The 27477-nt window shown below is 45.6% G+C and overlaps 1 protein-coding gene across 3 annotated transcripts in view; it reads left to right on the top strand.

Moving 5' to 3' along the window:
• NRAP (nebulin related anchoring protein) overlaps window positions 1-27477 on the top strand; it is a 70033-nt gene that overhangs the window by 24391 nt on the left and 18165 nt on the right. For 2 of the 3 annotated variants that reach the window (XM_058544032.1, XM_058544031.1), the window contains 18 exons: window positions 2063-2161; window positions 3427-3531; window positions 4681-4788; window positions 5033-5134; window positions 6893-7090; window positions 7666-7770; window positions 10147-10245; window positions 11398-11502; window positions 12668-12775; window positions 14403-14714; window positions 15792-15896; window positions 18641-18739; window positions 20337-20441; window positions 21171-21278; window positions 21813-21926; window positions 23654-23851; window positions 25560-25664; window positions 26950-27048. In XM_058544032.1, coding sequence (XP_058400015.1) covers window positions 2063-2161; window positions 3427-3531; window positions 4681-4788; window positions 5033-5134; window positions 6893-7090; window positions 7666-7770; window positions 10147-10245; window positions 11398-11502; window positions 12668-12775; window positions 14403-14714; window positions 15792-15896; window positions 18641-18739; window positions 20337-20441; window positions 21171-21278; window positions 21813-21926; window positions 23654-23851; window positions 25560-25664; window positions 26950-27048 — 2274 coding nt within the window. The remainder of the gene's footprint in view (window positions 1-2062; window positions 2162-3426; window positions 3532-4680; window positions 4789-5032; window positions 5135-6892; window positions 7091-7665; window positions 7771-10146; window positions 10246-11397; window positions 11503-12667; window positions 12776-14402; window positions 14715-15791; window positions 15897-18640; window positions 18740-20336; window positions 20442-21170; window positions 21279-21812; window positions 21927-23653; window positions 23852-25559; window positions 25665-26949; window positions 27049-27477) is intronic. The other variant, XM_058544033.1, reaches the window with a different exon arrangement.

Below are 27477 nucleotides of genomic sequence, written 5' to 3'. Positions count from 1 at the left end.
ACAATAACTATCTCCTAGAGCCAAGTAGCTGCTGCTGCTCTTTGCCACAGTCCCCACCACTCCTTACTACTTCCCCAACAATGAGGCCAAAAGTTGAGCCCAGACTAGTGGTTCATTTGTACCCAGCTAGTGGTCTGTTTGGCTCTCACAGACTTTGTGATCTTTGGGCTACAGAGACTCCCTGAGGCGGGCTGTTACCTCTGCAGGCAGCAATAGGAGGTAGCAGCAGGCACACAGAATGGCAAAGGCATCAGACTGTAGTCTAGACAGACAGGAAATGGTAGGAAAGTGCAGTGGTGGCCACAGGTGTGGGCCCCTGTGAAGGGCAGAGCCGGCTGCCGGAGGAGTGTGGCCAGAGGCCGTAGGTGGAGGTCTGGGCAGAGATGGCGATAGAGAGTGGGAGGCAGCAATGGGAGGGGCAGTTCTTAGGCAGACCCCAGGTCTGAAGAAGCTGCCAAACTGTGTGGGACACGGGATGGGGTCCTGGGCTTCGGGCAATTAAACAGAGGCGTGAAGACGGTGAGTGGGGGGTCGGATGGTGACTCAGTTGTTATGCAGACTAACGGGCCTAGCCTGGAGCCTGGAGGTGGAGAGGCTCAGGTGTCCCGAGGGATTGGGTCAGTTTGGGGTCCTGGGAGCAAGGACCCAGCTGAGACATCTACGTGGGCAGGGCTGTGTCTAAGTTTGTTCACTCTGCACAGAGTAGACACTCTGTGACTGTTTGTTGAATGAATGAATGAACAAATGCATGAATTGAAAGGGGACCAGACAGACACAAGGGAAGAAGGGCAGGATTAGGAATGAGTTAATTTTTTCCTCCTTATCTGGATTTAGGGCCAACCTTGGTTAAATTGTGAAAGAGGCGGCTTGCCATCCACAACCTCACCTTCTTTTCTTTCACCTGTCAGCTTCCTGGCTCCCTTTCCACCTGTACAGGCCTCTGGGCTCTCACTCAGCTCACCTCAGCCCTCACCCCTGATAACCTACCCTTAAGCCTCAAACATATTCCTTTACCTTTCTGCTCAAGTTGCCATTCTGTCTGCAGTAGATCCTAGGCATGTTTGGAGGAAAATAAGATGATTGCATGAACATACTCCCATGTGCAAGTGGCTAATAATCCTTAACTCTGTGAAGGGCAAATTGTACTTTCAAGAGAGAAAATTCACTAGCCCCTGATATCTGAAGTAGTGGGAAACCAGGGAGTCAGTGCACCAGTCTGCCCTGGAGATTCCACCTCTTTCTCTTCTGAATTCACATCTTTTATGAAAGTGGCAAGCTTAGGGCAGTTTTCTCAGGGACTCTGGCAAGGTGGAAGTGAGGCAGGGGCTGGGTGACCAGGGTGAAGACATGTTAGGACTGTCCTCACAGGGAGCCACCGATGCTCCTTCGCCTCCCACTTAGACATGCGTATGACTGCAATTGGACTTTTGGTTCCTCTTTCATTTTTCTTTTCCTTTTTTAAAAATACTCTTTTCTTTTGAAGTATAAGACATATACAGAAAAGTCTCTAAGTATTGAAGTACAGCTTGAATTATTATAAAGTGACCTTGTGTGTGCATTTTCATTGGGAATGCGCCTAGGAATAGACTTGTTGGGACCTAGGGTGTGTGTATGTGGCAAAATGCCATACTGGTCCCTAAAGTGGTTGTGCCAACCTACACTTCTGCCAGCAGTGCTGTGAGAGTTTCCACAGCTCCACATCTTTGCCAACACTTGGTATTGTCAGCAGTTTAAATTTTTGCTCTTCAGGCGAATGTAGAGGGGTGTCTCATTGCAGTTTTAATATGCATTTCTCTGATTAGTAGTGTGGATGAGCACCCTTCCTGTGCTCACTGGCCGTTTAGTCGACTTCTTTTATGAGCTGCCCATTCAAGTCACTCCCTCTTTAATGTACTGTTTTTTTGGTCTGTGGACTTGTGGTGTCTGTTGGTCTCTGAATAAAATCTTCGATTCTTTTTCTAGTAATTTGAGAATCGCAGTTCTGTTGGGCTTAGTGGGAGGGAGTTAAGCAAATCTAAGGGAAAAGTGCAAGTGACATCTTCCTGTGCCTCTTTTTATCCAGGTCAACTACAGGCAAAGCATTGACAAGTTGAAGTACAGCTCTGTGACCAACACCCCTCAGATCGTTCAAGCCAAAATCAATGCCCAGCAACTGAGCCATGTGAGTAATCTGCCCCTGCCCAGCCAGATGTGGGGGAGTTGTGGCCTCTGGGTTTCTGGCTCCCAAGGATTTGACTTTCATTAATGGTAGTATATGTCTTATTGCAACCATGAGCTAACCCCCTTCATTTAAACTTTTTATTATGGAAAATTTCAAATACATTCAAAAGTAGAAAGAATAGCATAATGAATCCCTGTGTACCCATCACCCGGCTTCAGCCACTATCAGCTCATGGCCAGTCTAGCTTCATCTATATGCCCATCCACTTCCCCCCTCCCACGTTATTGTGAAGAAAATCCCAGGTATTATATAATTTAATCTATAAATATTTTAGTCTGAACCTCTGAAAGATAAAAAATTTAAACATATTTATACATTTTAATACATCACACCAAAAACTAACAGTAATTCTTAATATTACCAATGTCCAATTAGCATTCAACATTCCAATTGTCTCATAAGGTTATAATTTTTTTTTTTTTTACAGTTTGTATGAGTCGGGATCCAAATGAGGTCCACACTTATTGGTTGATATGTCTTTAAGACTCTTTTCATCTTAAAGTTTTCCTCTTTATCTCTTTTCTTTTCTCGCAAGTTGTTGAAGAAACTGGGTTATTTATCCTCTAATGTTTCCCACGGTCTGAGCTTTGCTGACTGCATCCCAGTGTGGACTTTCATATGTTCCTCTGACCTCCAAATGTCCTCTAAAATAGTAGTGGGATCTATAGACTTGATCAGGTTCAGGTTTAATTTGGGGGCAAGACCGCTTCTCAGATGATGCTGTATTCTTCCATTGGGAATCACATAATGTCTGCTTGGCTCTTTTTATGATTTAAGATGGCTTTTTTCAATATGGGCAGGCATTGCCCATATTGGTATGGGCATACCATACCACTGGTATGGTAAAGGTAGGTACTCTTTGAGTATCTACCCTGCCTATAGCAAGATGTTTGGCACTGCAGCAAGTTAAAAAAATAGGTTTCAGACCCTCAAGTGCTTCAGAGGAGAGCTGGTGAGGCAGCCACAAGGAAATCTTTTGCAAACTCATAACTTTGAGTTGTTTTACTTTTCATTTGGCATCTTCAATCTGTTAATTTAAAATATTCATAAAATTACAGGCTTCCCTGTAAAATACCTTTTCCAGAAACTCCTTCTCTGCTCTGGGTCTAAGGCGAAAGTGAAAAAGAGAGTGTTGTCTCCAAAATTCTCCTCTGCCTATATAAAAACCTTGCATTTACCCTGCGGGTTTATTTTAAACCCAACAGGTGAATTACCGCGCTGACTATGAGAAAAATAAGTTGAATTACACGTTGCCACAGGATGTACCGCAGCTGGTGAAGGCCAAAACCAATGCCGAACTCTTTAGTGAGGTAAGCAAGCAACAGGGATGAGAATGTGGTGGGGTTATGTAACAGATGACCAGTCCTAATGAGCAGGCACTATTTTGTTCATGGGAGAGGTTCATCAAAGGCACCCATCATGTTATAATTTTGAATTTTGCTGTCTCATGGCACATGGTAGTTCACTGGGGATAAATCGATCATAGCAATTTCATTATTGTTATATGAGCATGTGGGCAGTATGTACTGGAACACACACACCATCATCCTCTTCATCATCGTCCTGGTGACTTCTAACTGGTGCTTTGCTTTGTGGAGAAAATTTAAGTCTTAAGAAGATTGAGCTTAATCACCAGATTCTTTCTGGAGTCACGAGTGGGCTGTGGTTAGGCTTCTTATTCTAGATGGGATTTGTGGGGCAGGAGAAGAGAAAAAGGAGCTAACATTTTTTGAACACCTGTTTTCTGCTGGGTCCTGGGGTAGGCACTTTACATATGGAATTATTCAATTATCATATCCTCTAGGAGATATTTACTGTAAGGACACAGTTAGTGACACAGGCTTTGGTATCAGGTAGACCTGGATCAGATGTTGGCGCTACCATTTTTAACCAATGACCCTATGTGAGGTCTTTAATGTCTCTGAGCCTCGCAGGCCTAACGTGAGGACTTACAGTTGACGAGTAGAAGACATTTGGGAAAAGGCCAATAAACAGTAGGTGTTGTTACCATGGCAATATTAAAACCTTACATCTATGTTGCAGTTTCCCAGCTTAGGATCTGTTTTCATATACTGTATCCAATTTATTCTCACAGCAACCCTGAGACTGACAATATGATATTCTTTGTGAAAATGGTAAACCAAGGTCTAAAGAGGTAAAGAGATTAGCCCAAGGTCATGTGATCAGGAAACAGTGGAGCTTGGATGGACACATGGATCTTCTGTCTATCCTGTCCCACTACCACTGCCCCTGCATGGCCCTACAGCTACGGACAATTACAGTCAACTATCTGTGTTAATCATTGCTATGATGACTTTGATAATAACAGCCAAGATTCTGGTCTATAAATAGATGAAGAAACCAACTTTGCTGTTTTTTGTGTCTTTTTTAAAATTTCTCTTCAACTTTTGGCAGGAATATGGATAGCGACTCCTATTCACCTGTGTTTTGTTTGTTAGGTTAAGTACAAAGAAGGCTGGGAGAAGACAAAGGGGAAAGGATTTGAGATGAAGCTGGATGCCATGTCTCTGCTGGCCGCCAAAGCCTCCGGAGAGCTTGCTAGCAATGTAGGTTTCCTCTCGTTGACTCAGAAATGCATAAGAAATAGCTCCAATAAAATGTCAGTGGTCTTGCAGAAAAAAAGAATGACTGTTAAAGTTGTAAATGTCGCAATACTTTAATCTTTTTCTGGGTGCGAAAGACTGGGAGGTGTTTTTTCAGAACAGTGCCTCTTGCACTTGTTAAAACTATAGCGCCTTAGATGGCAAAGTTTCTCGCTCACTCACAGTAGGCGTTCTTCTTTCTCTCAAGATTAAATACAAAGAAGAATATGAAAAAACAAAAGGCAAAGTCATGGGAACGACAGACTCGAGGCTTCTCCACTCTCTGCAGGTTGCCAAGATGAGCAGCGAGGTAAACAGTTTTCTACCCAACCTTTACTTGGAGTTGAGTTACTTTAAAAGTTTTTCTGGGCCTACTTCACCTGAGACAGTTACCTTTTTATTTCTTTCCCAGCTTGGGTGTGAAGTTTGTTTGATGTCTCTATTTTGCCAAAGCATACTGTTCTTTTAAGTAGATGAGCAGAGTGGCCCCTAAGGGTGACAGGGGCTCCTGATCAAGGTACAAAGGTGTCGGCCACATTTATTCATTCCACGAATGTTTACCAAGCACTAAATATGGGCAAAGTCCTGTGCGAGACACTGGAGCTATAAGAATGAACAACACATAATGGGTTTCTCCCCAGTGAAACTTCATTCTACTGGGAAAGTTAGACAGCAAGCACCCTGTTTACTGTGATGATGTCCTGGATGAACACTGTGGCCACAAACACACGTGATACTCACAATATTTAGCAAACAACTGGGGCATTCAGGCTCCAACCAATCAAAATGACGCTGCTTATAAACCACTGTAATGGCTGGAGATTAACCATAGTAAGTGTCACTTATCAAAATCCTCTGGGGAAGAAGGGTTCTGTTACAAGCGACAGACTTGGTTTCTAATCAAGTCTTCCCTGCCAATGCTGAATAGCAAAAAGGACACATGAGCGTTGGGTTTCTGCTTTACAATTGCTGCTCCAAGCTGTGAGGCCAGCTTTTATTGCTCCCATGGTGCAATCAGATATAATACCTGATGAGTCATTTAGGAGCCATGGCTTGAATAGAATAAGAGAGTTGGAATCTGGGTTGCCATTTTTGATGTGCCTACAGAACAAACCCTATGAAGTGCATAGTCATGAAGCAGACAGAGACGTTGAGAATTTGGCTCCAGTTTAGGCAGAGAACAAATTGGTATTTCATATATGCAGTTGGAGCAACTGGAGCCAAAAAGATTGTCTTGCCCAAACTCAGACAGTAGTCAGTTTGGTAGTGGTGGAGGGGTAATTAGATCCAGAACTCTTACTTACTGGCACCATACTGCTTCTACTGTAGCACACTACCTTTCCTCACCACCACACCACCATCATCACCATCACCACCACCACTGTCACCACCATCACCATCACCATCACCATCACCACCATCACTACCATCACCACCATCACCATCACCTCCATCATCACCATCACCACTACTATCACCACTGGCACCATTGCCATCATCATCATCATCACCACCACCACCACCATCACCACTATCACCACTATCCATAGTCATTGCCATCCTCATTGCTTACATTTATCAGGTGTTTGCTATATGCCAGTCCCTGCACTAAGTGGGTTTCATCTACTATTTCATTTACTTATCACAATAGTCCTCTGAGAAAGTTGAGCCCTTGGAGAGGTGATGTGACTTTCCAGAGGTCATCCAGCTGGCAAAGGACAGATGAGGTTTGAACACAAGCTTGTCTGGCTCTGGAACCCAAGCTTTGTAATTCTGCCTCTTAAAGCTTCTACAGAAACCATGGGTAGAGTGTTCTCCTGAAGCAGTGAGGTAAAAAGATTTAGGATTGGTGGGAGGCATTCCTTTCGGAGACAAAGCAGTGTGGAACCTCAGCTCCCTGGCACTGTCACCTTACAGAGCTAGGACTTGGGTCACACCTTTCTGACAGACAGTTGACATTGTCCAGAGTGCCAATTCCTCGTGGAAGCCTGAGCTTCTTTCCTGTGTTTTTACATCACGCCTATAATGGCAGGCTTCAAGTAATGGGCCTTGTTTTGGTACATTCAAGGTTGAATACAAAAAAGGCTTTGAAAAGAGTAAGACCCACTTTCACCTGCCCATGGACATGGTAAACATCAGGCATGCTAAGAAGGCCCAAGCTCTGGCCAGTGACCTGGACTACAGGAAAAGATTTCATGAATACACCGTGCTGCCTGAAGATATGAAAACTGAGTGGGCCAAGAAAGCCTACGGGCTCCAGAGTGAGGTGAGCCATCGCTCATTGCTGGTTCTCCCCATGCATCTCTTGCAATTGGATATTTCAGAGTGATTTTGAACCTGTGCTTGAGGCTATTACATAACCCAGAGGACTAAGAAGAACTGCTGAGATGTGCCAGGCCCAGGGAGGATGGATGGGGAAGTAGAGATAGAGATATAGTTGAGACAATGGAGACCAGAGGATGGAGGATTGAGGCTCAGAGCTATGGTGAAAGTCAAGATGTGTTGGTAATGGGATGAGCCAAGGGGAAGCAAGTGTTGAAGATATAAGTGAATTTTGGAAATTGAGCAGGTTGGCAGATAAGGTCCTTGGTCAAAAAGACTGAGAAGCCCTCTTTTTGGTAAGGTTGTGTTGTTTCAGCGCTAAAGTAGAACATGCTCTTCTGGTTAGAAGGTGAGCCCGGTGGCTTCACCCCCCAAGTAGAGTTCTGCTAGAGTATCAAAGAGTAGAGAGCAGTTCTTCTAGGAAGACAAACGCAGGAGCAAGGATTTTCCTAAATCTTCCCTCAGCTTTGCCCAGCCTGCATCCATGTGTCTGATTAGAGCTTGGTTTTTCTCTTGCAGCTGCAGTACAAGGCCGACCTGGCATGGATGAAAGGAGTCGGGTGGCTGGCCGAGGGCAGTCTCAATTTGGAACAGGCCAAGAAGGCTGGACAGCTGGTCAGCGAGGTAACCTGAGCTTAGATCCTGGCTTCTGGTAGTTCTCAGCCCATAAGTCACCAAGAGTGATCTTTTCTTTTGCTGCCTCCTCACCATCCCCCAGGCTTATTATGAGTGTGACTCAGAGGAGTACTTCATTTTGTACCCGTAGCACACCCCGAACTAACCTTCCACATCCTTAACCTTCCTGGGGAGGTACATGTAAGAAGCCTACCAATTGACTTTAAGTAGCAGTTGCATCCAAAGAGTAGTTCAGAAGGGTTGTAACGCACAGTCAAATAGCACATGGGAAAAATGTGTTTGTTGTGTGAGGATTGTGTGACTCCCTCTGAATCAGAGTCTGATATTAATGAGAAAGTTGGACAGGCCACGCTCCGAAGTCCCTGCCACCCTAAGTCTGTGCTTCTCTCTACACCGTGTAAAGCTGGCTTTGGCAGCAGGCAGAGGAGGACTTTTGAAGGGCGTTTCATTTGGAGATGTAACTATTTCAGGAACTCTGTTGGGTATCTTCAAACAGGATTCTTGGTTCGAGGCCAGGAAGGCTGATTCGGCATATCTCTTGCAAATGGTAATAATAGCGTTAGCCATAGCTGCCATTTGTGGACTGATAATAGTTAAGTACTCATTGCTGTCATTTATTGACCACTTTGAGTGTATTACATGCATATTGCTCATTTATTGCTCACCATAGCCCTATGTAAGTACATGCTATTATTATCCTATTAATATTCGCATTTTTCGTATGAGGAAAGTGAGACTTAAAGGCACACTTCAAATAAGTGGCGGAGTTGAGATCTGTATCCAGCGTGGTCTGATGCCCCAATTCTTGACCATTAAGCAGTATTGCATCCACAAAGCACATTTTGTATTTTATTCTTATTTTTCCGCTGCACTCATCCTTCTCTCAGACACAGACATATTTAAGTCTAGAACGTATAAATAAGAAAGGTAGAGGGAAGAGGATAACGCTTCAGGGTTCCTATTACTTAGCTTCTTTGAGAAGAGCTCAAATCCAGGTGGAGCAACCAGGGCCCCATCTGTCTCGGATGGGGGTGCGGTGAGGGGCCTCAATCAGCCTCAGGAATGAATTCAGCCTTGGGAATGTCCATTTCTATCTCACTTCCTGTCCCTACTAATTTTTAAGCTCCTCGAGGGCCAGCGAGATATCATCTCCTTTGCCTTTTTTTATATCCCTATTGTGCCCTGTACAGGGTGTATTCTTGGCTCCTAAATAAGTGCTTATGATTTGACCAATGCAGAGTCTGGGATGGCCAGGAATTTCCAGCCGTGGAAGAGCAACATGACTTCCTTCAATTATGTGGTGAAGGAGTTTTCCCACTGAACACCCTGGAACTAGAAAGGAAATTACAAGGCTCTTTGGAATATTTTCTCTAGAATATTTTTTCTTAAAGGAAGGAGATTTGGAGTGTTCAATATTCCAATCCTTATTTTGGGTTCAGTTGTTCTCCATAACCCTCTTGTTGGTGATACTGGGGGTTTTGCTCATCTCTGGTCTCCCACCACATGAAGCTTTTGCTTCAACAAGCTGTCTTCAGCAGCCACCTTTCCCATCAACTTTGGCAACTCCAGTGGAAAAGCCAGAGGAACTAACCTCCAGGAAGGACAAGAAGTCCCCATGGGGGGACAGAATTAGCCCATTCGAAACTTTGCCAATTATTTTATGGCTGTGAGATGGGGACACTATGAGGACAAGACCTCAGTGATCTGGAACACTAAGACACTGTGAGGGTGAACCCCACCTGACCACTCACCTCCGGTCTGTGGCTCCTGGTGTTTCGTTTCCTTAGAGCAGATGCTTCCTGGATAATCATGGTCGCACCATGAGTAATGGCGATGGCTAACTTAGTGAACGTGTACTCTGTCCAAGGACTCCACTCATGGAAAGCATGACATTGAAGCCTTCACCCTACCTCAGAGTGAGGCAGCTCTGTTATTTTCCACATTGTACAGTCAAAGCATGAGTGGCTCAGGTGATTAAGTGATGTGCCCAAGGTCATGAAGCTGGAAAGAGACGGAGGCGAGATTGGGACCTTGGTCTTCATGGTCGTAAAGTCCAAGTTCCCTCCGCCTCACTCTCCTGTGTCAGACCTAGATTTATAAAATCAACACATCCCAGGGCACGTGGTGAAATATAGAATTTGCTGAGGGGAAAATTCAAGTCCCCGTTCAGTAGAAGCAACTAAAACAAGCTCGCCAGAGCAGGCTGTCTCAGGTTTGTGTGGTCCTGTTTAAGCTGCAGGACCAGCTGGAACATTTTCCCAAAGGAAATGGGTCATAGAAAGTGTGTGTGTTTATGTGTACATGTTTGTGGTGGTGGGGGCAGCCCGATCCTAATACTTTGGGGTCCCTTTTCTTTGGAAACAGAAAAACTATAGGCAGAGGGTGGATGAGCTGAAGTTCACCAGTGTGGCTGACAGCTCCCAGATGGAGCACGCCAAGAAGAGCCAGGAGCTGCAGAGCGGGGTGAGTCCTGGGCTGCCCTTTCTCCACCAAGCTGCTGTGTCATGGGCCTGGGAACCTCCGGGGACAACAGCAGGTGCTGCCCAGGCACGATGCGGGAACCTAAGAGCCTTCCCTTTAAATAGGCTGGACCCAGCTTTCCACAGGCTTCCAGGCTGTTTCTGGGAACCAGACACCAGGCCTCACTATTCACCCACCACGCTTCTCCTCTGGTTGTTAAGGAAAGATGTGCACTGATATTATTGCTTTTTAGCTTTCAGTATTGCCTAGTTCCTTCTTTCTTCTTCTTTCTTTCTCCTTCTTCCATCTCTCATCAGAGACTCCGTAATTCTGGAGCCAGTAGAGAATTATCTTGGAGGAAGATAACATTTGCCTGTGGGATGTGTGCATTTCATGCCCACTTGAGCTCAAATGTGGGAGACAGAACAATGAACACCGCATACGTTATGTACACATTAGTGTTCAGCACTAACAGCGCACCTGCACCGAGCAGGTGCCATGGTTGCTACAGTCTGACCAGGACCTTGCTAGCTTCCCTTCCCAAAGGCCCAGGTACACCTGCCGGAAAGGATGCTATCGACATAGCTCAGAGTCAGCAGAAAGCCACTGATGGAAATTCAAGTAGAGGGGTGGGAGGGAAGGGGAGAGAGAAAGAGCAAGAGTGATAAGTTTTCATGGAGGAGATGTTCACTCATGTTTTGGTTGCTGCTCACTTTCCAGGTGTCAGTATCTACAAGTGCATTAGGATTGATTATGGGGGTGCAGGAGGCAGAGTGTGCTTTTCATTTTTCCCACTTGGGGAGTCTGTGCTCATCTGAGCCCTCTGTTGGGTTATTCTGTTGTGGCTGTGGACAGCTTGGAAAGGGCGATGCCATCTCAAGGGAAAGGTCTGAGAACAGAAACCTTGGAGGGGTTCTCAGGTTGGTCCCCTGGCCGCATTCTTCTCCCAGCTGTTTGCTGCTGCTTCTCCTTCTCCCATCATCTCTCCTGCCTTAAGCCTCATTTACTGTATCCCGCCCGCCAGCGTCTGGTCTGGTTGTTTTTGTAATGAACTTCTCCTGCAAGTCACAGAAGAGTCAGGCGGCCACGAATGATGCCGTGCCACCCACCTCTGCCCCTGCCACCTGCCCCTGACTCAGTGTCCTCTCCCAACAGGTGGCCTACAAGGCAGGAAACGAGCAGTCCCTCCATCAATACAGCATCAGCAACGACGAGCCTCTCTTCTTACAGGCCCGAGCCAACGCTGCCAATCTCAGTGAGGTACAGCAAGAGGGATGGGCAGCCATGAGCTCTGCTTCCCCATGTAGGCGCCTGGTCAAAAACACCCACCAGCCATATTGGTGTGACCAGGGAGGTTACATACATCCGGTCACTGTAAACAGCTCGTTCAGCAGACCTTGTTCCTGACCAGTGTTTTAGGGGAAGGGAAGGACAACCTTTTGTAGGAATGAGCTGGTGGGAGACTTGAACCACTGACTATATAATGGGGTAGGAGGTAGTGATTTTTCCAGGGTCAGAGTTGAAACAGCATGAGTATTGATAGAGGAAGAGTGAGTAGGAGCTCAACGTTAGCTCCAAACTGCCTGGGTTTGATCCTTGGTTCTATCACTTACTAGGTGTGCGACTTCAGGAAAATTCTTTGGTCTCAGTTGTCCCATTGGTAAAATGAGGGTAACACTAGTCCCTTCCTCATTGGGTTGTCACGAGGCTTCGAAGAGCTAATATATAGAAAGCACTCAAAGGAGTGTGCACAGAGTAGCTTTACTCTTAGACACGAAAGCATGTATAGTCCCAACTTTCCCCTCTCTGTCTTCTGGGGGGGTGGTTCCTTTACTCTTCCACTCAGCTCCCAGGTCTTTAGGGTCTTGATATGATTAATGGGTAGAGGCGGGAATTAGAAGGAGCAACAGAGGCTAAATTGATTCACAGATAGAAAGGGAGGGAAGCCTCCCAGAAGAAAGTACTTGAAATCTGGAGGTGGGGACAGGACAGGAAATGGAAGGATCAAGGAAAAGACCGAGGTGGACTAGAGGCTGAGGGGCAGAAGGAGAAAGGAATGCAGGTGGGGCAGCTGCTGGGCTGGGTGGGGTGTGTGGCCAGAGATGGAGAACAGACTTTTCAGAAAGGTTGCTGTGTGTTGTGCAATGCTGTTCCACCTTTGGCATATCTTTGAGGCTTCCTTGAAGACTCCTAGTATTTTTCAAGGCTTCTGGAGTTCACGTTCTGCTTCTTTTGACAGAAGCCGTGTGTCAAGAGTCCTTAAGGCAGGAATAAGAAAGCCTGGTTGTATTCATGTTACAGGGTTTCTGTGGCTCTTGGGGTTTCTGTGGAAGGACGTAATGGTGTTTGCCTCCTAGAGAGGTTGTTACAGTCTAGGGAAGCCCTCTCACGTGAGGATGATCTCTTCTCTCCTACATCCTGTTAGAAACTGTACAAGAGCAGCTGGGAAAACCAGAAGGCTAAAGGATTTGAGCTGCGTCTTGACTCCTTGGCCTTCCTGGCGGCCAAAGCCAAGAGGGACCTGGCCAGTGAGGTGAGTGAGTCCCCACCTTGTACAGGACTCCACGAATCCGCTGCTTACATCTGGAGAGTGGGAAAGGGTCTGGGCAGGTTCTTGATCTCTCTGAGCCTCAGGGTTCTAATCTGTAAAATGTAGATAAACATGACCACCTTGCAAAAAGATAATCATGTAAGTGCCGTCCACACTGCTCACCACACATTGGTTTTTGGTAAGTGGAAATGTATTATTAGTAGAAGTAGCAAGAGTAGTAATCCAGACCACTCGATTTATAGATAAACGATGCCCAGGGGCATTCCGTGACTCTCTAAGGATGCTGTGGCCTGTTAGTGGTTAGGAGTGCAGGCTCTGGGTCTGATAGACCTTGGATAAAATCCCAGATCCGTTGCCTACCAGCGTTGTGACTTTGCACAGGTCGTTCGACCTTTCAAAATCTCAGTTAACGCATTGGCAAATTGGTAATTGCAAAGTTGTCATGAGGAAATGAAATGAATTGATGTATTATAAGTGTTCTGTAGTCCAGTGTAGTCTGTTGCCAGTCTGATGTGAGATAAGGAGCCTGGGCCAGAATGTAAGTCAAACCCTGCTTCCTTCATCGAGAAAGTCTCCCTTCAAAAAAAAAAAAAAAAATATATATATGTATAAACACATACGCACAATACATATACAATATATATATTATGTTGTATGTATTGTATCTATATTTATATTGTATATGTATTATATATACATAAATGTATGTAGGTTTCAGCTGCACTAAACAGTGGCTTGGTGATATGGTTGATTTACCTTCTGACACAAGCTCCTCATCTCATCAACTGGTAACATTTTATAAACCAGCTGGTCTGCAGATGCACTTTGAGTGGCACGGGTTATACCATGTCTGGTTCATAGTAATTGTTCAATAAATGGTGGCAGATATTAATACTGCTGTTGTTGTTGTTGGCAGAGTTGAGAGTAGAGCCCAAGTCTCCTGATGGCCACAGCAATGATAATGTTGAGAATGATGCTGCACGCCGGTGTCCTGTTACAGTTATTAGAGCATTTCCGTATTTATTCTTTCTTCTGATCCTCATTACACTTGGCTTAGTGTTTTTTTTCAGGTCAATATGCTCCCTTTTTTTCCCCATACTCCTAAATATTTATATGTACCCCAGTTTATTCTTTAATTTGAGCTCCTTTCTCAAATAGCAATTGTATTTTGGATATTCTGTGTCTTTTTCATTGCATGACTACTTTTTATTTATAATGTTCTCACTATGACCAAAAAAGGATTTTAAAGTGGCTTTTATGAAAGCAATAGGCCCCTTAAAAATAAATTCAGAAAATGTGATCTCAAATAACATAGACAAAAGATGGAATTTCACCAGAAATTGGGAGAAGACTGTTCCATCTGAGCATTCAGTTTAGCTCGGAGCTTTCTGGCAGCTAAGATGAAAAGGGAAATAATGAATAGTAGTATTTTGTTTCCCTGTTTGATGAAAGGAAATATATCAGTTTTTCAAAGAAGGCAAACTTCTGGACACTAATTCTAACAGGATTCTGTTGTATGGCTTTGTTTTAACTTTCATGCCTGTGGTTTGAAATTTAACAATGCTTTTAGGAGACTCTAATGTACCCCTGCTCTCTTCCTCTCGTTTAGGTGAAGTACAAGGAGGATTATGAGAGGTCCAGAGGGAAGCTCATTGGGGCCAAGGGCGCCCAGGGGGATACGCAAATGAGCCACTCGCTGCAAATGTCCAAGCTGCAGAGTGAACTGGAGTACAAGAAGGGATTCGAGGACACCAAATCCCAGTGCCACGTCTCCCTGGACATGATCCACCTTGCGCACGCCCGCAAGGCTCAGCATTTAGCCACAGACATAGGCTACCGGACGGCCTCGCATCACTTCACGGCTTTGCCCACAGACATGAAGGTGGAATGGGCCAAGAAGGCCTACAGTCTACAGAGTGATGTAAGCTCTGTGTGTGTGTGCCGGTGTCAGTGCAAAGGTTTTCCCAGGCCCTCAAGACAATAGTTTATACTCTGAGATACCTGTTTCTGGATCCCTAAGGGGAAACATTTTAGCTTCCTAGTGGTTTAACTTTTATTCAATCTATGCCCATTTTAGCTTCTGTACTACCAAACAGAAAATCATAATGCTACTTTTTCTTCTTGGAATTCTGATATACATATATTTTCCATGTTTCCTTTTATTGCCAGGGGGAAAGTGTATTTGTAACATCCTTAACCGTGGCCTGCTATGGGAGAATGTCTCCGAGACTCATTCCAACTTTGGGAGTCCCATTTTTAGAAGGAGCAGCTCGCTAGACTTACAACCTTGTTCTGTTTTCCTCTGTCTTCTCTTGACTCTTGTACAAGAAAGTAGGTGAACTGAGAAGGCGGTTTAGCTGCAGCCAGACTGTTCCACACGGGAGTGGGATGGGGGCAGTGTAGACACACCCTTCCAGGTCAAGCTCTTTCAGGATAGATAGGTGATATGCCAGTTTTAGAGAAGTGTCCATTTAAATGGCTTTCCATTAAAACTACTCCTTCAATGGCAAGAAATGAGAACTCCTCCCCACCCCACGCCGTGGTGCACAGGAAGGAATTGGCACCACGGGCAGCCTCCGATGTCTTGTGAAATTCCCACAAATAGCTCCCCACCTGGGTTCTGTTATGGATTCTCATTTTCTTCTCCCCTGCATGTCGTTTTAAACAAGAAAACGGGGAAAGCAGACAATGAGGACACGCCTCTTGCCGGGGTAGACGTGAGTCTGTAATGAGGGACAAGGTGGATTCGGCCCCTCCTGATGCACCCCCAATAGTGCTGGGTGGGGCCTCAGGCCACCAGCGGCAGGACAGCTCCAATTAAAGGGGAAATTAATTTACGTTTTGGAGCCCTACCTGTGACTGTGCAGAAATGGGTAAGACAAAAGTGGCATCTAATTTGAGTCAGCTGGCACCAAGGCTGCATCGGGGAGCTGTTAATAGCGCTTTAAATGTCTGCGCGCTAACAATGGCCTGCTTTTTTTTCTTTCTCCTTTGTCAGAACCAATACAGGGCAGATGTGAAGTGGATGAAAGGCGCGGGCTGGATCGCCACCGGGTCATTAAATGTGGAGCAGGCGAAGAAGGCAGGAGAACTCATTAGCGAGGTGAGGTTTCCTGACAGTGTGCAACAGGCCTGGCTGCATTAGGCGTGCGGCATTTCTGTATAAAATTAAAATAATTTCCACTCAAAAGGCAAAGAAAAAGGCAAAGCTACATGAAAGGCCTCAAAACCCAGACTAGGGCTGGTAATTAGAGGGAAACCACATACCAAACACACACCAGTCGGGGCCCATAGAGCCCTGGCAAAAACAAAGTGGGTGACAAATGATATTATGAATAATAATGACAATCAAACGCCGCTCAATTGCTACCCACCAACTTACCTTTTTAATGAAGCAACATGGGAGAGATGATGAAAAGACACATTTATTGTACCCAGAAAGCCCTTTTGTGACTTTATGCACATTTTCTCCCTCTTTTTCTGCCACAGTGTAAACAGTTGTTGAATATTCACGTGGTGGTGAACATGTGACACGGTTCTCCCTTGTTGGGGGTCTCACTTCTATTTAAATCTCACTGTGGTGTACTTATAGCCACCCTAGCTGGACCCTAAGACATTGCAGCTTATAAACAGAGCCATTTCCTCACATTTCAGGACAGTCTCATTGAGCAGATCTTTTAAAGACCAGATCAGGATTTCTCAGCCTCAGCACTATTGATATTTTGATAATTCTTTGTTGTGGGGGATGTAGGATGTTTGGTAGCATCTCTGACCTCTACCCACTGGATACTGCTAGTAGCACCCTCTGCCCACTTGTGACAACCAAAAATGTCTCCAGACGTTGCCAAAAAGTGGCAAGCCACTGACCTCCACACCCCAGGGAGTTGTCATTGGTTCGTGCTCACACAGAGGCTGCACACACTCAGACAACCCACATCCCCCTCTGTTCATGTCTGTTTGGAGAGGGAGCATTTGTTTAGTTGCCTTCAGAGTAGCCTGGTCTTTCTGGACTTTTCTGAGTGGGGAGGAGACCATAATGGCCATGGTCCCAGAAGACTCAAGCCTTGGCAATGAGCTGCCTCGGACCCTGTTTGGTTCCAGGAGGAGACTTTCTTACTGAATGTATAGTTAAAACAGAAAGATGCCTCTGTTGGCTTTTCGAACCCACCTACCCAGCATTAATGTTTTCCCATGGGAGGGTATTCTAGTTGCCTGATATGTCACAGATCTGATTTCAAAAGTGGCCTCACTCTGATCTGCCTAATTTTTAGGGACATGAGTCAACATTCAAGGCTCAGAAGACCCCAGGAGCTCAGTCCTATGTAGTTCTGTCTAGTTAAGGAAAGACCCTCTAAGTAGGATGAACATGAGAAACTTACAGGAGTAAACCTTTAGGTTTGAGGATTCATGACCCCAAACTCTCAATATAGGGCCCATTCAGAAAAGGACATGGAGAATAAGGACCATCATACATATAATTTAGACTTCAAGATGATTCCTTCATGCATTTAAGTCTGGCAGCCAAGGGATCTTTCTCAAATGATTTGTCCCACTGTGATCTTAATTTTCCATCTCATTTTACAAACTTGCTCAACAGATTTGCTCCTCTTCCATGCTTCATACCAGTCCTCAAACTTCAGTAAGGGGAGACATCTTTCAGCAACTTTTCCCAACCATCTCATTTCGGTTTGGCACGTTTCCAGTTTAGTATCGAATTGGCTGACCTCTTAATTTTCTGACAGAATGCCAGGCTCTGATGAAAGAGCCACAAATGCGTATACAACTATCATTTAAAGCAAGAGTCAGTAAACCTTTTTTGTAAAGGAGCAGATGGTAAATATTTTCGGCTTTGTGGGCCACGTGGTATCTATTGCATCTACTCAGCCCTGCCCTTGCAGCATGAAAGCAGCCATAGACGACGTGTAAATGCATAAGCATGGCTGTGTCCCAATAAAACTTTATTTACAAAAGCGGGTGGTGGGCCAGATTTGGCTGCATATTGAGCTGTGTCTTCTTAAAACAACCCAGTGTACAAAAATCCAATGCAATAAATGAGGAAGTGTTTATAAAATAATTATTTGACTTGAGAAAAGATACATTTCATAATTCCGTTAAGAGAGTGACTGTTCTAGTCTCCTGGAAATGTACTTTAATTAAAGAAAAAACAGGAATTAATTTAAGCATGATTTTTAGAATCAAAATTTGGTATCTATGTCTTTGCCAGCATTTGAACTTTTTGTTATTTTGTTTGTTTGTTTCAGTGTCTTTCAAATTGTGTGATGACTCCTTTCAATACTAGTGGACTTTTTCTTGTTATTGTAACATTTTAAAGAATTATTCATGTGTAAACTGAACTGGGTTCTAAAATGATTGGATAGTATACAGTCATTGACTGTTGAATGCAAGGGTTTTGACTGTGATAATCTTTGCCAAGTCCTTTTATAATAGGAAAATAGAAAGCTTCAAATGATAAACGTAGCTATGAATGTTCTTTCTTGCCTGGGAGACCCAAACTAAGATACGTAAATAGCTGCGAGACAGTATTTGAAGCCTATAAAAAGAATACTCTCTTAACTGTGTATCCCACAGTATTTTACTGATATAAACTAATTTTGAGATGTTTTCTTTGCACCAGGTAGAAATACTTTAATGTTAATTGACATGAGGTTATTCTTAAATTGAAACAAACATTAACCCCCAGGCACCTAGGATATAAAGACGGAGGAAACCGAATAATAATTATGTTCACAAATTCACTCTAATCTCAAGCAACCTATGATTTTCTCTTTCAAATGGCATGAAAGAGCAGCACAAAAGTCACAGCTTTGATCTTTTTCTGCTCAACAGAAGAAGTACCGTCAGCATCCAGATGCTTTGAAGTTTACCAGTATTAAAGACACTCCGGAGATGGTCCAGGCCAGAATTAGTTATACGCAAGCAGTGGATGTAAGCGATAATGTATATAGATTGTGACTCTCAGAGTGGGCTCTTCTTTCAACACTGTGATTGAAGCCGAGGGGTTCTTGGCTTGCTCCTTCTGTTGTTCTAAGGATGAAGGAGCTTCTTGTCCTCTGCTGAGGCACACCTTAGCGGGGATGCTTCCTCGTTAGGATGCAAATGGGGTGTTACCGCTCTTAGGATGCCAAGTGGGGCTCCAGCACCCCACTGTCCCAACGCTGTCTCATTCCTTCTCATTTCTGTGTCTCGAAGATTTGTCCGTGGTGGGGCCTTTTCCCCTCTCCTTTTGTTTTATAGTGTTGTTTTCAGAAACGGAACTTTTGGGTGAAATTCCTGGTAATTGGAACACTGAAGCCAGGCTTAGGGCTTCTTGGGACCCGAGGGTAGGAATTCTTGCTTTCCGAATTTCTCAAAGACTTTGAAAATGATTTGACTCTGATTTATGTAGATTAGACTAAACTTTCAAGCCATTTCCCATATTCCCTTTATAATGTGAAACCAAGATCTGGCCTTTTGTCTTCTCAGCTCAAGGTTCGTTGGAGACTAAATTGAATGATAAAGTCCTATGAAAATTCACTTTAGGACATGAATTAGCCCTGTTTGGCTGATTCTACTGAGAGAGTCCACAGATCTTTGTGCAGGGCAGACACACCTTTTAAATATCTTCAAACCATTCAAACTGCCACGAGGAAAATTTACAAACCTTGGAGGGAGGGGTTTCAAAATTCTCTCCCTTGTTTCTCAGTCGAGCAAATTATTCTGGTTGTGCCTTATTCGTCAGGCGTTCTGAAATGTCCTGAGTGCCTGTCAGAATATGTTCTGGGATGATGTACACACTTATGGGTTTAGGAATTTATAATTTCTTGATAATCAGCCCATCAGAATCAAATTGAATTCTGAGAAACAAGAACTTTTGTACAAAGAAAAACAATACCTGCTTCTTCCTTACCCTAACCAACTCTAGGGGGCACTGCTGTGATACGTAGAAACTTGGACCTATCTAATATGATTTGGGATGGAAAAGCACAGTTTAGAAACTTTCTCTGGTGGCTGATGCCAGCTCCGTGTGTCATTGGTACCTACTAGGATGTCATAAGCCCCAATCAGAGTTTCGGGTCCACAGATCCACCCAGGAGACATTTATTAGTGCAAGAATCCTTGAGATGGGGGAGGGGATGAGGATTGAAGTAGGTCCAGGGAAAACCTCACTTGTGGCAGAGCCGTCTTCTCTCCTGCCTTCTGAATTTTGATGCCCTCTCATAACTTATAGTTAATAACAAAATTACTAGATGTTCACTAGACCTCATTTCCTCATTTGACACTCATCTCAGCAGGATGCTACAAGTGGAGTGTTAACTGAGAGAAAAGTTTCAGCCTGTCATGTTCCGAGCTGGGAAGCAGAAGTCGGGAGAGAATGAAGCCCGTGTCACCACACTAGCTGTGAAATCGAGGTGGAGCCAGGGTGCCCGGGATCCTGTCTCTGTGGGGAGGTGGCAGCTGCAGAACCCGTGTCTCCTGCAGTGTAACTCGGCTGATGGCATGGGGGAGGCTTCCGGATTTAACACAAAACTCTCTCCACCCACAGAGGTTATACAAGGAGCAAGGAGAAAGCGTAAAGCATCATTACACGCAGACAGCCGACCTCCCTGAAGTCCTGCTGGCCAAGCTGAATGCCATGAACATCAGCGAGGTGAGGCTGACGGGAGGGGCGCTGGTTTTAATTATGGGAGATCAGGGCACCTGTGCAGGTGCACAGCGTCGTGTGCTCAGAAGGGCCCAGAGCCTGGTTTAATGCTCTGTTGTCACCATCTTGAAATTTATAGTATTTTTGAACAAGGAGCCCCCCATTTTCGTTTGGACTGGGCCCTGCAAATTAGGTAGCCAGTCCCGCAGAGGAGTCAAGCTCATTTATGAGAATGAGACTAGGAAAGCTGCCTTAGTACAAAGGGCATTTGTGCTGAGGGGTTGAAATATGGGAGCATCAGAATATTGGTGAGTACATCCAGGGGCTGTGCCAAGGAGAGAGCTGGGGGATGTAACTCCTTCCCTCTACAACCTCTATCAGCTCCCTACTTTCTTGTTCTTTGATAGAGACAGTTGAGTTCCCTTTATCCTACATAAAGAGCTATGCAAATACAGCCTCCTGCCTCCTTCTTCCAATCAACTTGCTGCTCAGGGAAATCTGGTTCTGTGGGTCTCCAAAGCTCTTGCTTTTTAACCCCTTCCCTCACAGGACTGTCCCCCCAAGGGGTGGGCATGAGGCAGGATCCAGCTCTTCATTGATTTTTGCTAAGCCACAATGATCTCTAACCCCAACTGGGGAAAACCCCACAACAAACCAGATTTCCATTTTGCTCATGGGAGTTTAGGAAACCACCAGGTCACATGAAGGTCTTTTTTGTGCACATCTTCCCAACAGACACGTTACAAGGAGTCCTGGAGCAAACTTCGAGACGGTGGATATAAACTGAGATTGGATGCCATTCCATTCCAGGCAGCAAAGGCTTCTGGTGAAATCATAAGTGATGTGAGCATCTGCCTCCATTACAGTGACAATGTTTAACACAAACCAATTTTTGTTCCTCTTGCCCCTAACCCCTGCCTTCTTTTGCCTGTGGATAATATCTTCTCCTCTCCCAACTGTTAGGGCAATCAGATAACGACCAGTGAGAAAGAACATACCTTACAACAAAAAATCCCCTAGCCGTGGTACAAAGCCAGATGCTGGACTGTAAATATGGACCCTGGGCAGATGAAATGCACCTGCCACCAAGCGTTTTCCCAAAGCGAGTCCATGTGAAGAGACTGTTAACAATGCACCCACCTTCTTCCAGCGTGGGCCACCCAAGTGCTAACATGTCCTGCCATTTCATATCCAGCCCTTTAGTCATTGGGAGTCTTGCATATGAAAGAATAGGCCTTTTGACGACTCCTGTGCGTTTTCTTTTAACTCACTCAGTTACTGTCAAAAGAACAAAACATTTTCGCCCAGTACCCACCTCTTCCATTCCATGTCCCTTGTCCCCGAGCTGTTACTCTCTCCTGCTCTCTCTCCCTTTAGTACAAATACAAAGAGGCATTTGAGAAAATGAAAGGGCAGATGCTTGGCTCCCGGAGCTTGGAAGATGATATCAGCCTTGCGCATTCAGTGTATGCGAACGCACTGCAGAGTGAAGTAAGTGGGAGAAAATGCAACGGAGCTGGGGGTCCCCCACCTAACATTGCACAGCCAGCTAGTGTCGTTTGTCTGTCTGTTGTGGATATTGGCTCTGTCCTAACTAGCTGTGTGGCGTTGTCAGGTCCACTGGCCCCTCTGGGCTTCAGCCTCTTCCTCAGTCAAGTGAGAGGATGGGTTAGTTGACCTGTTAGCTCCCTTCTGGGCTGTGCATGCTATGGTTTTGCCCAGTGGCCACAAATGGGGACCTGTGGGCTGGATTTGGACTGCAGAAGTGTTTTGTTTGGTCTGCAGAGTGAATTAATTGCAGACCTTTAAAAATGGAAAATTTTACACAAAAGTTTTATTCTTCTGGCCAGAAGCCAAACCTGGATTCCTCAAGGCTACAGTTGAGGTTCATTACTGAGAGCTCCATTTCAAAGGCACCTGTGTTCTCCTGGTCATGCAGCCACCCTCTCTTCTCCTACTTCCTTGTTTACTCATTTGTGCTACTCGTCTGGCTTCTGGAGACATGTGAATTTGTAACCCTTGATTTCAACCCTCTGGATGCTGGAACGTGTGTGTATATTCTGTCCCCTTGTGCATATGTGAGTTGGCTAATGGCAGTGATGAAATCTAATGTGTCCCACACATTACAGAGGACCAAACACTTTTACATCCCATGTCTCATTTAACCATCAAACTATCTCTAGGAAATTCATCTTGTTATTCCTCCTGGTTTACTATAAGGGAACCAGACTCTGGGTGGCTTAGTCCCTTGCCTAAGGTCAACTAGAAAGGGGCAGAGCCAGAGCATAGAGCCGGCTCTAATCTCTTGCTCTTTCCACAGTTTCACGTGTTCTCTGCCATTTTGTTCTCTGTGTTGGTTTCCCTGTTTCTAACATTTTTTTTCCTTTCTATCCTGGGGTGCTGACCTAAGAGTATGGGGTTAGACGTGAATTGTCCTTGGCTTTATGCTGGTGGTGGGGGGAGGATGAGCAGAGGTGGGAGTGGAGGTTAGGGAGGAGTGGCTGGAGCTTCAGGAAGGCAGTGGGAAGGATGGAGGAGGAAGAGGTGGTGATTATGCATCTGACTCCCAAGAAAGCCTGGAGTGAGCTTCATAGACCTTCAAACAGCTTCTCCAAGGACTGTAGGGGAGCTTGTGGTCTGGAAATGGGCCTCTCCCTTCCCCCCTCAGGATGCATGTTGGGCTCTTGGGAATACCATCCCTCAGAACTGGCTTTCCAGGTATCCACCCACTGCTCCTGACTCCCAGATCTCCTAGGAGGTCATCTGATGCTTTGAAAAAGCTCTTCATAAGCTAGCTTGAGAGGAGACTCCTTGGTGTCTAAAATCTGAGCTTGAGAGGGTGATGGAAAGAAACTATGGTGGCAGGGCACAGATTGGCCATGCATCCTCTTGCTTCTGGAAAATTGGAAGGTACAAAGACTTGAGCAAGGGAATCATTGACATTATATCTGTCCCTTGAACTTCTGTATTTTTCCCAGCTGGGGAACCATGGGCCTCCATCATCCAAATCAGTGACGTCCCGGAGCTGGAGTGTGAGTGTTAGGACCTGGAGATGAGTCTTGCTTATTAAGCCAGTCCCCGCAGGCAAGGAGTACTGGCCCTGCCGAGAGCATCTCCCGGGCTTACCTGGGAAAATTGCATGGCAGTCGCTCTCCCTGATGGTCCTGATGCAAATGGTGACTTTGAAATAGCCGCTCTTGATCTGTCTGCCCCTCTAGGTGAATTACAAGAAAGGCTTTGAACACTCAAAGGCACACTTCCATCTGCCGTTGGACATGGTAACCCTGGTGCATGCCAAGAAGGCTCAGAGCCTGGCCAGCGACCAGGACTACAGACATCCGCTCCCCCAGTACACTTCCTTGGCGGAAGACCTGAGGCTCAGCTGTGCCAAGAAAGCTCACAAGTTGCAGAGTGAGGTAAGGCGAACCAGCTCTCTCAGGGCTCTTTCCTCTCAGATTTCACCATGAGGCGGTGAACTGCAAGCTCCTGTTGGCTCAGTGGGGGGCTCCCAAGGTGAGGAATTCCTAAACCTGGGGTTTCTTTTGAAACACTGCCCCCGTGTTCCTGTCTAGCTCTTCATAAACACAATTGCACAGATCTAATAATAATAACAACCACTTATTGGGTATTTTGCTGAATTCTAAGCATTGTGTTTTCCTGCCTTATCACATTTAATCCTCAAAATAACCCTATATTGATAGTGTTTATCCCCATTTTACAAAGAAATTGTAGTGAGGCTCAAGAAGTTGTGTAGCTTGTCCAAGATCACACAACTATAAATGAGAAACGGAGGAGCTGAGACTTGAACTTGGTGTCTGACGAGGATGGCCTCAAGGTTCACAGTTTTGCGTGTTTAAAATTGGCCAATGGTATTGCCTCTGGCCTCAGGTTGGACTGGGGTTCCTCTTGGTGCTTCACATGTTCCCGACCCACCCATCTTCCCAGGAGTGCTAAGATCTGCCGGGGAAGGCTGCTCAGAGGCCCCCTGCAACTGCCCCACTTCAGGCAGAGGAGAGTGTAGGGGGAGGACAGGGAAGTCAGGGCTGCAGAGATCCTTCCTGGGTCCTCTCAAGGAATCCTGGAGGCCTTCACGCTCCTCTAATGTGCATTTCTAGCTCAGGCCGCCTGTTTTCTGAAGCAAGCAGGCCCGGGAGGGTCAGGGAACATTGAGGATTTCCTCACTCCCAAGGGGATACAGGATGTCTCTTTCCAATAGGCAGCAGCAGCCTGTTTGGTACTCACCTTATTTCCCTGCTTGCTGGGTTTCCGTATTGTGCGATAGCAAGTAATGGGCCTGTGTCGGAAAAGAAAACACCGCACAGAACCTGCCTCCTGGTTTGGCAGCACCTGCGAGCTGAGCGGTGCTCAGATCTGGGTATCTGTCGTCTGTTCTACACTTGTGTTTTACCCCTGTGTACAGCGTTTACTGAATGACATAAACTGTCAGGAACCTGAGAGCAGCTATAGGAACGGGGGAGCTGCCACACTCAGCTCGGGGGCCCGTTTGTCACTTGAGCAGAGCCCTCGTTTGCCCTGCCTGTTGTTCTGATAGCGATTGGAAGGCAGCACTCCCGGGGGTGACTTGGTGGCTGAAAGGGAGTGAATTTGGGAACCCTTAAACCGTCAGCCCAAATCACTCAGGTACACACACTCGCCCCCATCCACACAGACTCAGACGGGCCTTTGCCAGATTATTCTGGATTCATTTATTAGTTCTTTCTTAACCCATGATTAATTAATGCCAAACTCTGCTGCCGGGTTTTGTTTTAGAAGACCTGTTAAACCATTTCCACATTTGCCCCAAGACAACTGACTTTCTAACCCCAATCCTCTCCAGCGTTTATTTTTTGATAACCCACATTAAAATAAAACTCTGCCTAGCGTCCCTCCAACAGCTACTGAGACAAATGACAGCAGAATTATTTTCTTCTGACCTACATTTTTGTTTCCCTAATGAGCATAAGAAACGTTTGTGCCTTTGCTGACTGTGATGTATCTGGAGAGATGGCTTGGCCTTGAGTTCTAATGATGATGCTGTCCTACATGTAGTGGGTCCTCTGGCTTCCCTTTGCTTCCTTGTGCTGCGAGTTGGGCTTTTCTGATTCTTTGCGTTGTTCCTTGTAGAATTTGTACCGCTCGGACCTGAACTTCATGCGGGGTGTTGCCTGTGTCATTCCAGGCACGTTAGAGATTGAAGGGAGAAAGAAAGCATCTGAACTCATCAGTGAGGTAACGGGGGACCCTGCAGGGAGTGGTGGGTGTCAGGGTATTTCCACAGCACGGGTTGTTCCACAGCTGTCAGCTTGTTTCTTACTACTAAAGTGAGTTAGATGTTACACTGTTAGCAGTGGACTCACTGCGGAACCTCTTGCCGGGCCTCTCTTCTTACTCAATTCTCCATTCAGACTAGATGCCATTTAGACAGCTTTGCCGATATCAAGTCAGTTTCTCTATTAACATACGAAGATCATTCACTGGCTGGTAAGATGTACTCTCCTGGGGTCCCTTTGAAGTGGCCTGTGGTACAATGCAAAGAGGGCAGGCTTTGGAGACCAACAAGTGGAGACTAATTCCAGTCCAGCACTCATTTGTTGTGCAACCTCAAGCCAGTCACCTGCCTTCTCTGAGCTTCAACTTCTTAATCGATCAAATGGGGATACTCATACCTCTCACGTTTAGTTTGTGTGAGGATTAGCACTAATGTAAGCACTGTGCTTCTCCGGTGGCTGCATATGAAATGGTTGCTCTAAGCCTGGTGGTAATTTCTTGGTTAAAAATACAGAATTCTAGAATTTTAAGCTCTCTGAACTCCTGAGGCATCTTGCTCGCCCCTGAGAGGGCTCTGGGACTTCCATTCACAGTAGCTGCAAGGACAGGAGGCATAATGGAAGGCACTGGAAGTACGAGGCTGTCAGCGGCCAGCCTGGGTGCGTCAGAAGGGCTTGTGCATCGATGAGAAGCCCTGAGGAAGTGAGACTGGCCTCACTGTGGGAGTTTAGGTTTAACTCTTTGCTTTTCCAGTGAAATCTCTAAAGTGAGTGGTTTTTAAACCTGTTGGTGCATCAGAATCCCCTTTGGAGCTTTAAAAAAAATACAGAGGCCTGGGTCCGCTGACAATTTACTGAGTCCCAGTCTCCCGGGGTGGGGTGCAGGCAGGTGTATGTTTAAAGCTGCACAGTTGTTTCTGGTACACCCCCAAAGATGAGGAACCCTGGGTCTCCAGCGCACAGAGGTGGAGAGCAAAACTCAAATTTCAGTAGTCACGTTCACATTGATGGCAAAGGACTGGCTCTCCTTTTCCCGCTGACAAGCATCTGATTCAGTCTGTCCTGTCTTCCTCCCTGCTTCTTCATCCCACTGAGTTCTGAGGTCACAAGAGCAGGTGGTGGGCTGGATTCCGGGTGACAGACTAGTAGCCTTTGCAAAATGAGGTGCTATAACTAGTGCTTAAAGAGCTGTTCTTCTGGTTTTATACTTACCGAGTCTCCTCATTTCTTCTTGTGTGTGAATTCAGAGTAAATATCGTCAGCATCCCCAGTCATTCAAGTACACAGCTGTGACAGACACTCCCAGCCTCCTTCATGCAAAACTCAGCAACCAGATTACGAACGAGGTAAAATCTCCTGATGGCTTTGGAATGGGCTTTTCAAAACTGCTAGATTGTTAAAAATATTTGTGAATATTTGTGGAGTTGTGGGTCGGGGGGGGGAAACATGGGCGTTTGCGTGGAAGTTTGGAAAGAAAAGAATGTCATTATATGGAGCCTAAACATTTTCCAGAAGGAAAGAGGCCCAGTTGGAAATCTGGTTAAGGCTATAGTCTCATCCCCCAAATGTAGTCACAGATCAGCAGCATCAGCCTCTCCTGGGAGCTTGTTAGAAATCCCGAACCTCGGGCCCCACCCCAGGCCCAGTGAATCATGTGTCATTTAATAAGAGCCTCACGTGCTTCCTTTGCACATTAACGCTTGAGAAGCACTGTTCTGTCATTTGTGTATTCTATCTAGGCAAATATTGGCTAACCACTTTTATATTGTCATTCT

This window comes from Diceros bicornis, chromosome 6 (genome assembly GCF_020826845.1).
Source record: "Diceros bicornis minor isolate mBicDic1 chromosome 6, mDicBic1.mat.cur, whole genome shotgun sequence".
NCBI lineage: Eukaryota > Metazoa > Chordata > Mammalia > Perissodactyla > Rhinocerotidae > Diceros > Diceros bicornis.
The sequence above is the reverse complement of the archived record's forward strand: the minus strand, read 5'-3'. Positions and strand labels throughout refer to the sequence as shown.